The sequence below is a fragment of the Heloderma suspectum genome, chromosome 2 (genome assembly GCF_057233095.1).
Source record: "Heloderma suspectum isolate Gila_16-S chromosome 2, 16-S_ref, whole genome shotgun sequence".
In the NCBI taxonomy this organism is placed as follows: domain Eukaryota; kingdom Metazoa; phylum Chordata; class Lepidosauria; order Squamata; family Helodermatidae; genus Heloderma; species Heloderma suspectum.
Window position 1 is genome coordinate 330,756,771 of NC_139459.1, and position 10,394 is coordinate 330,767,164.

Consider the following 10,394-nt stretch of genomic DNA (forward strand, 5'->3'; position numbering starts at 1 on the left):
GAATGCTCTTCTGGGAGATTAGCATAAGGAGATTACTGATAAATGTTTCAGGTGAGAAACCATTCGTCATCTCTAAGGCAAGTAACCTTTATGTTTAGTTTGGCATTTTGAGCTTGTTGCTGTTTTGATCTTCTCTGAGTAAATTAACATCACAGGTTCCTCCCCTGGGTTTAGAATATACAAGTGAGAATGTGGCAGTGCGTCCTCGCCCTCTGACCTGGTTCACATGTAACGGCAAGCCACCGTGGGTGAATTTTCCTGCAGGGTTTGCCATTTTCCATTTTGAACATTCAAGCCATGGTGGGGGGCTTGTCATTACATTCAAACCTGGCAAGTGTGGGTTGTTGGGATGGTTAACAAGCTACCTAGAACTCAGGGCATCTTTTAGGATTGCAGCTTGAATTTTCAAAGGGGTGGCCAGCGCCACGATAAGAAGCCCCATGGGGAAATTCGTCTATGGTACCTTCTCATTATGTGTGAACTGGCTCAGTAACAGGTCTTCGGGCTTCCAGCTAGCCATGCCTTCCGCTGGTAAGCTGTTAGGGACTCAAGCAAGCTACCTCGCTCCTGCTCCCCCAGTGTCAGTTTCCATTTTCCTTTTTCAACTGATGTGACATTCTCTGGGTCTTAAAGAGCACTGAGCATACTCACTCCCCACTGGGCTGTTTTGGGATGGGTTTGGCTCCTTAGTTTTTTCTTTTGAAAGGATTTTGTACTTCTGCAAACTTTGAGATTCATCGAGCACGCTGATACTTTCCTCTTGTTTCTCAGGGGCACCATTTTGGCCCCAATCTTCTTGTCCCTCACCACCTGAGTTTGCTATTAGAAGGAATGATCCATGATAATTTCATCCAGGGCTACAAAGCAGATTTTTGCTGTTCACAGAGAAGAAAATAGAGAAGGGAAAAGGCCTTTCTCTTTACCATTATGAGGGTTTCATTTGCAGATTGCAACTGTGGAGAGAACTTTGCAATGAAGCGATAATCTGGGGTTCATGGATCTCACTATGAGGAACTTCACACTGACATCTAAGTAACATCATAACACAGTAACAGGGTTTAATAGGCTGGGTTTAGGAGAAAGACTTCTTAATCTGACCTGTTAGATGGGAAAGACCTCAGGGCCAGATCCCCCATCAGTTGAGCCATGTGTCTTCAAGACCTTTCTGCGGGCCATCTTTATTTATGATCCCTTTAATTCAATGCACTTTTGTCATTAATTTTTATAGGTTACCATAGATATTGAGGAAGAGAATGATGAAGCTCCTGAATGCAAGCCACCTACCTACAGAGCAATAGTACTTGATAACATTTCACCAGGGACAAATATAAACAGCTTTCAGCTCAACTGCCATGACAGAGACTCTGTTGATACTGCCATGCGCTTTGAGATTGTGTCTGGTAAGAGATCATGTATTGAATCACCGTCTTGCTCTTTATGGTTTTCATCTCCTTTGGCTCAGCTAGGGTTGCCATATTTTTTCCTGATAGAGAGGTTCTGAGCCTTGAACAGCTGTGAGAGAGATATACAGAAATGCAATGGGTGAAGCTTTTCCCTGGCATGGATATGTAGCAATTGGAGAAACATCACCTGTTGATTTCTCCCTGTGATGCATCTTGTAAGAGCATGGAATCCTTCTCCATGAATGCTTCTTTGGCCAAAATATGGCTGATGCTCCCAAAGGGGAAGAACAGTGTTAAGGTGTGTGTCATTCCTCAAAGACAAAACATCATTCTCCAAGGACATTACTAAAATGGAGAGCTCCTTGATTTTCAGACATGCTTAGTCACAGCTGGCCAGAACATATTAAGAACTGGAAAACCTCTCTCTCCAGAACGAGATCACTCTCATACAAAGCTGTCATGACAAGTCAGACGATTGGTCCATTTAGCTGAGTGTTGTCTACTTCAGTGTTTCCAACCTTGCCCCCCCCAAATGTCATTGTACTACAACTCCCATCATCTGCCACCATTGACCATGCTGGCTGGGGGTGATGGGAGTTGTAATCCAACAACATTTGGGAACCCAAGGCTGGGAAACACTGGTCTACTTGAAAAGGCAGAAGCTTTCCAACATCTCAGGTAGAGGTCATTCCAGCCCTGTTAATCAATTACTATCCATTCCTCTAAATGCTTCTTGAAGCAGTCAGCATCCCTGCCCTGATAAATCCCTGCCACACATTTGAACTTCTGATTCCTCTTTTCCATTTAATTCCTTCTCTTCACTGCTGTCCATTGCTACTGTTCTGTCCTGATGTCAATCTAGCTTTTCTCTGTTCCTGATTCACCTTGGCGGCTGATTTGGATCAAGACTTGCCATTGGAAGACATCCTAGGATTCTGAATCACATTTGGTTATATGCATTGGTAGTGAATCCAAATGCAACTGAATTGTAATGTGAACATTTCCACTGGAAATAATGGAAAAAATCATTATGGAAATGATACTACCCCCCCCCCCCAGGCCAACATTTTGTATCTTTTTTGGCAATCTCTCATTTGCAAATGTGCATCTTTTATAAACATTCAACACAAAAAGTACCATTATGAACATCGATGGTATCTTAAAAAAAACCCCTGCATACATTGTTTGTCTCTTCATATGGATATAATATATAACAGTATGACCAGGAAAACAGAAATGTACTTTAAATGTAATCCAGATATTGACTGGATTTGGACGATATGCCGCAGCTCGTCATGGGTTATTTAACCCACAATGACCTATGGTGCCCCTGGGCTTATGCAACCCCACTTGGGGGTTGTCATATTGTGCGAACCCAGCAAGCATGGGTTATGAGAGGGTTGTTTATAGCAGGGGTTGCATATTCAAAATGGTGGCCACACACACTGCAACCTCACTGTGGATTAAATAACCACATGTGAATATGTGTCATGTGAATAGCCCCATTCTAATCTCTTTTTCTTTCCTCACAAAGGAAATGGTGGTAACCATTTTGGATTTGACCCAAATCGAGGGTCTAGTTCATCTAAACTGATCGTGAAAAACCCTTTTGGCTTTACTGGTATAATGGAATTCCAGCCCCAGTATCATCTTGTGGTTCATATTATAGATGACAACTTGTACAATACCACTGTTTCCAAACCTAGGACAGGAACAGTTGTGATAGATATTGCTGTGCTTAGAACAAGGACTCCTTCTCCAACAACAATTCATTTTGAAGTGAGTAGTACTGATCATATGTTTTTAGCACAGACAAACCAAAACAAACAGGTTTCCAAAGCAACCAACTGCATATTAGAGTAAGAGCAAGTTGCATGGGGTCCCTGGACATTATGACATTATTTTCCCAGGCATTTTAGCATTTTAGCTTTCTACACTTTTAGCTTTGCTGTTTTAAATCTGTATTTTAAATCCCTGCATTGGTGCTAGGTGTTATTCTGGTTGTATTGTTATATTGTGGTTTTAATGTTTTATATATTTTATATTGTTTTATTGTGTACTCTTTGGTTTTAATTTTTGTGAACCGCCCAGAGAGCTTTGGCTATTGGGTGGTATACAAATAAAAAAAAATAAAAAAATAAAAAATGCCCCCCATAATTCTTTTCTTTGGATTATTGATCTACTTACAGCACTATCCTATACATGTCAACAGTATTAAGTCCTATTAAATTCAATGGGCTCAAGAGCAAAAAAGAAAAGTAAGTTTCTATGTCTCATGGCTCCAAGGTGGCAGCAAATAAAAGCCAAAGATCTGCGAACATTGAAACAAGAAAAAAGTAGCCGAAATTCATTTTTCAGCTCTTGTGATTTCTAAGCTCATATATGCAAAGACCTTTCAACAGTGACTTTTTTCCCCTGAGCGTAGCAATTCCCCCACCAAGAATAGTGTAAAAAAAGTGTAACACTAAATGCAGTTCGACATGCACCAAATTTGTGTAAATCACAGACGGGCAGCTTGTGGCTCTCCAGAGGTTTAATGCTACAATTCCCATCATCCCTCACCATTGGCTGTGCTTGCTAGGGCTGATGGGAGTTGTAGGCCAAAACATCTGGAGGGCCACAAGTTGCCCACCCCTGCTGTAAAGGATGTGCAAATCATTCCAGCAACATCTGGCTGATAATGCAAATTAATTGTAGCTTTCTTGATCTATTTCTGAGGTGACCTTCATTGTTAAACATTACCCTCCCCTGCTTTGGAAAATAGTAAACTTTAGAAAGCTTCAAGTGGCAAGCTGTTCATTGAGTCATATCGGTACAACATACTGATGAGCCATGCCAGTATATGGGGATGAGCCCAATACAGTCATCATCTACCTCTGCAGCCTTGTCATTGTTTCCGTCTTGAGAACATGCTATTTCCAGCCTAATTTGCAAAGTTCGTTTTAAAGATAACAAGGCAAGCTCTTTCTGCTCATCGCCTGTTGAAACAATCCCCACTGGTACACTCAGGTGTTGTGCACAACTCAAAGTGACTCTCCTCTCTTGTTAAGCTTAAAAGCCAGGGGGCTGTTCAGAGCCACTCAAAATACCCTGGCTGTCAGCTGCAGCTGGGGCTTTGTTCAGTAGATGCGAAGGGGAGCCGGGAGCAAGATGACTTGGCTATAACAGGGACGGAGGGGAATGCTTTTGCAATAGTGGCAGCCTGAGTCTGCTAGCCCAATCTCATAGAAAGGCAGCCTTGGCTACCTCTTTGCTTGCTAACCTGAGCATAAAACTGAAAGAATGTACTGCCCCAATCTATGGCCAGGGGACTAGGACAGGTTTACTCATGCAGTCTACAAGAATCTGTCATTCTATGGCACTAGTGTATCTCCACTGTTGCTGAGGTATATGGGGAAAAAATTAACTGCAGACAATAATGTGTGTTGATGGATATTTTATCAGGAAATGTATATTTGGGTCTATGTATCTACAATGGCAGAATTCACCTGTCATACTAAACTGTGGCTTAGCATGAGATGCACAAGCCAGAGAGAGGATGAGTAAGCCTTAGGATCGTGCACTCCCCTCTCAGCTCCTCCCTTGCAGCCAGGGGGAGGAGCATGGAGGCATCCACTCTCAGTTTCCCTTAAACTCAGCTTGTCATTTTGACTGAACCCATGATCATGGTTTCTCACTCACCATGGTAACTTTAAACAAGCCAACTTCATAACCCATCATTTGAAGCTGGCTTGTTTTGAAACTAAACATAGCGAGTGATAAATCATAATCCCGGGTTGAGATGCAACAACAATCTGAGTTTCAGAAAAACTGAAAGTAAATGCTTCAGAAGTCCTTTTCTAGCTGAACAGGAGGACGAGAGGAGAGGAGAGGGGAGCGTGAGAGTCCAAAGTTCACTTGGGTTTATTTCAGCTAAAACACCTTTGTGTTTTACTACTGTAATGTGCTCTACGTGGGGTTACCCTTGAAGACGGTTCAGAAGCTGCAGCTGGTGCAGAATGCGGCACCTTGCCTGATTAAAGGCAACTGCCAGCTTGATCACATCACTCTGGTGCTGAAGGAGCTGCACTGGTTACCAGTTGTTTTCCGGGCCAAATTCAAGGTGTTGGTTTTGATCTTTAAAACCCTATATGGTTCTGGCCCAGTCTATCTCAAGGAGTGCCTCCAGCAACACCAGACAGACTGCTCAACAAGGTCAGCCTCGGATGGCCTTCTGTCTGTCCCATCAGCCAGGACAGCTAGGCTGGTGAGGATGAGGGAGAGGGCCATCTCTGTGGTGGCACCCACTCTGTGGAACTCCCTCCCTAGGGAACTCCGCCATGCCCCCTCTTTAATGAGATTCCGCCACGCATTGAAAACGTGGTTGTTCAGGCAGGCATTTGGGGTGGGCTAGGGAAATTTTAGAAAATGATGTTTTAATGTGTAATTTTATTGTTTTTAAACTGTTTGTATTATGTACATTATGAACTTGAGCACACTCCGGGAGAGAGTGGAGGACAGGAAGGCCTGGCGTGCTATGGTCCATGGGGTCACGAAGAGTCGGACACGACTTAACGACTGAACAACAACAACAACAATTATGTACATTGCCCAGAGTGGCCAGGTGACCCAGCCAGATGGGCAATTAAGAAATTTTATTAATTAATTAATTAATTAATTTGTGCTAAACCATGGTTTAGTGTGATGTGCAAACATGAGCAATAACTATAGATATACATCCTAAATATTTTAAATATCATTCTTGGTGTGGATTTTTATCTTTAAGAATTCCAGACTTGTGATTTTGTGTTCTGAAGAGGTTCTCACCCCCAGACGCTTATTTTTGGTGACTCTTGTCAAATCATACTCACTCTCAAGGCAATCCTATGGTGATGAATGTGTCTTGGGTTGTAATTCAGATTAAGTTAGACTTAAACCCACCATCATAGTATATCTGAGCTAAAATGATTCAAGACATTCTTGCCCTGTCTGTCCATACAGCAAAAGAAAGGACTAACCATTATATACAAATCCATCAACACCTTCAGTTCTGCTGATTGGTATATCCCATTCATCTTCACACTGATGGCAATTATGTCTGTTGGATTGGTTGCTTGGTGGTGTTATCTGATTTGGAGATATGCCATCTGTAAAGAAACCTGCCTAAAACAGCGAGCCAAAACCCCAAGGGAAATAATAGGGTAAGTATCTTAACAAATTTGATTTCAGCCTACCAGCCAGGATCCAAAGATGGGAAATGTATGGCAATTAGGGTAGGAAAAGAGGACCACAAATAAAGCTAGAGCTGTGATTCCTTTGCAGCAATTCTGTTTGCTGTGAAAGGCTCAGTAGGGTATGTGCGGGGGTGGACTACCATTTTATCTTACAACAAATGGGACAGTAACTAGGAGTCATAAGAACATAAGAACAGCCCTGCTGGATCAGTCCAATGGTCTATCTAGTCCAGTATCCTGTTTCCCGCAGTGGCAAACTTGGTGCCTATGGGAAGACACCAGCAGGACATGTGAACAATAGCTCTCTCACACTATTATTCCCTGGTGACTGGGTATTCAGAGGCATTCTGCCTCTGATCTTGGAGGTATTATACCAGACATCATGTCTTGTAGCCATTGATAGCATATCCTGAGGTTGCAAATTCCATAGTTTAACTATGTGCTGTGTAAAGAAATATTTCCTTTTGTCCATCCTGAATCTCTCACCAATCATCTTCATGGGGTGACCCCAGGTTCTAGTATTATGAGAATGGGAGACATTTTTTCTCCCTATCCACATTCTCCACAGTATGCATAATCTTATATACCTCTATCATGCTCTCCCTTACTCACTTTTGGCCTAACATAAATAGCATCTTGTCATCTTTGTGCCCATTTGCCATGTCAAACAAACTCAGGAAGTTGATCCAATAAATTGATTCATGCACCCAAACTCATCACACCCAATGAAAATAAAGGTCAGTCCACCACAATTTGATCTACTTGCTTCAAGCATTTTTGAGAATGATGCCCTATATTCTATATGTATGGAACTAAAAATGTGCTGTTTTGATACTATTGCAATACACCTGACTCCTTTTAAATGTGTTTTATTACAGAATAAAGACATACAGTTCAGGTAGGTCCTTCTGTGCTGCTATAAATAATTTTTATCATTTTTGTTTTGTTATATCTATAGTGTGTGTGTGTGTGTGTGTGTTTGAATATGAAAGTATTATGTCTTTCAGTTATTTTTTTCTTAGAAATAAAATGCCTTCTATTGTTCAAACAGGGACCCAGAAAGAAAAAATGGAAGTGATAACAGTAAGTAAGCCAATCTGAGTACCATTTTCTTGGTAAAAAGAACAATACAAATCATACAAATAAATGTACAACTCAAATAAATAAATAAATAAGATTTATATTGGATGAAATGGCAGAATATGTAAAGGATTTTATAATGGAAGATCACATTAATTACATCAGTGCACCCAACTTTATTTATTTATTATTTATTTATTGCATTCATATCCCACATTTTTCCTCTTGCAAGGAACCCAAGGTAGCATATTCTCCTCTTCCTCCTCTCCCTTTTATCCTCACAACAACAATCCTGTGAGGTAGGTTGGGCTGAGAGTATATGACTGGCCCAAAGTCACCCAGGGAGCTTCCATGGCCGAGTGGAGACTAGAACCCAGATCTCCGAGCTCCCAGTCCAGCGCTCTCACCACTACACCACGCTGGCTCTCCCAACTTTGCAGTGTTATTCTCCAGTTCAGCGCCCCATACATGCTATGAAGGGAAGTACATGCATAGCAGCTTCCTCCATGGAAACGAACAGGGAAGACCATATGAATAGAGGAGGAAGCCCATCAGTACATTGGTGCCAAGGCATGGGAAGGAATCTTTGGCTCCACAGCAATGCAATCTTCAAATCAGAGTTGTGCACAAACAGCTTCTTGAAATCCTCCATCCTATTTCACCCAATTTCTCCAGGGAGAGGAGAAATTTTCCAACAGCTTTTCAGGGTTGGGGTGCATAATTAGTAGTGCCTGTAGCACAACTTTTTTCTCTTTTCCTAAGTTTCTTTTTCTTTTTTCTTCACAGCAGCAACTGTGTTGATAGCCTGGCCACCATTTCGCATCCTCCTCAGTGCTTCGGACTGTGTCATTCTGAGGCATTGTGTGTGTGTGTGTGTATGTGGGGGAGGGGGCATGGAAAAGGTGGCCACCACAAAAAAAGTGGTGGAGAATATTTGGAGAACATTCTGTAAAGCTGCCTTCTTTTTCTAGGGAGGTGAAAACAATAAACGTTTCAGAATGTTTCTCAGAAAAATATCTTATGAGAAATTTTCTGAGACACAATAATTGGTCTGTTAATAAAACTGAGTTGTTTCTTTATTATATTTTTTATGAAACATCGGCATTTTCTTTTCACTTAAGGAAATCTCCAGTTATGCAACAGTGTTTGATGGAGAAGCCAAAGATCCAGGTAATGTTTTGCTAACAGTTTATTGTTGGACAGATTTACACCAAACTCTTTGGTAATTAGCCTGTTTCCTTACTAAAGTGATTATCAATGTATTTGTTATTATTTGCTTGGATTTTTAGCATTAAATTACAGTTTCTACATGATTGCTTTGTATAAGGATTTATAGGATATATGACATGTTTCCCAAAACATGTGGTAAGGTCTGTCACTATACATACTCTCTAGATGTTAATCCTACAGCTGATCCAAACATGCCAGGAGGTGAAAGGTAGAATAGGCACAGAAATATACCACTTCATGTGTATGATTGCTTTTTTAAAAGCACCCAGAGATCAAAGCCTCCCTGCACATAGAAATCTTACATGCTATGCAGAAGGCTTCTAGCTTAGCCATCTCCTCTCTATTTAGTTGTGAAAAGTTATTGATGTGGGGCGCTTTGAGCATTCTAGAGATGCTACTGTCCCCATGTTGGACTGTATCATGCCTGCATTAAGGTGAATTGGCTATTATCTAGAAAAGGCAGACCTTGTCTTAGCAGCACATACTTTGGTAACATCCAGGCTAGATTGCTGTAATGCACTCTACATGGGGCTGCCCTTAAAGCTGATTCAGAAACTTCAATTGGTACAGATGCAGCACCTAAAATGCTAATGTAGTGGCAAAAACACACATGAAAATGGGGGAGGGCGAGGAAGAGGAAGTGATTGTGGGGATCTTCCTGCTGCAAGTGGCACAACATCTTGTGCCAGTGCTGCAAGATAGATTATGAGCTTCCGCTGTGCATTAAAAACATGGTTGTTCAGGCAGGCATTTGGGGTGGGTTAGGGTATTTTAGAAAATGTTTTTATTGTAGAATTTTATTGTTTTAAACTGTTTTATTGTATGCTGTACATCGCCCAGAGTGGCTGGGTGACCAGCCAGATGGGCGATTAATAAATTTAATAATAATAATAATAATAATAATAATAATGTAGGTTACTCTTTGGGGCTAATGCATGGCTGATTCTGCCAAAGGGTATCTGATTGGATCTGATGCAATGAATATGGACTTGAGCACGCTCCGGGAGAGGGCGGAGGACAGGAAGGCCTGGCGTGCTATGGTCCATGGGGTCACGAAGAGTCGGACACGACTTAACGACTGAACAACAACAACAACAACAATCTGATTGGATATAATGCATGGCCTTTGGCTCCCTTTTGTCTTATGATTCTATGGCTGGCTCCTCAGTCCTTATCTCAGTGGTTCCTGGGTTGGTCTTCATAGCTTTGCAATCCACATGCATAAAGACTAGCACAGGTCTTAGTTAAGAGGAAGCACTCCAACTTGCCATTTCAAACAGTGGGCTACGGAGCTCATTTATGAGTAAATACACTGGCATGGAGAGGTCCAGCTTGCTTAGTAAACCAGCTTCATTTTCTGGAGGTCTGCAGTATCAGATCAGTATTTCAGGAGTGAGATGATGTGTAATAAACGTTTTCATGTGCCTTCTCTGGGTTGTAGGGAAATCTGTATTTTACAGATACTTGA

At 41.6% G+C, this 10,394-nt stretch overlaps 1 protein-coding gene across 1 annotated transcript in view; it reads left to right on the plus strand.

Moving 5' to 3' along the window:
• The window catches only part of LOC146355045 (cadherin-related family member 3-like), a 41,210-nt gene extending 36,601 nt beyond the window's left edge, over positions 1–4,609 (plus strand). The window contains exons 10-12 of the mRNA XM_084829836.1: positions 1,229–1,400; positions 2,938–3,182; positions 4,454–4,609. Coding sequence (XP_084685962.1) covers positions 1,229–1,400; positions 2,938–3,182; positions 4,454–4,609 — 573 coding nt within the window. The remainder of the gene's footprint in view (positions 1–1,228; positions 1,401–2,937; positions 3,183–4,453) is intronic.
• Positions 4,610–10,394: the final 5,785 nt, after the last annotated feature.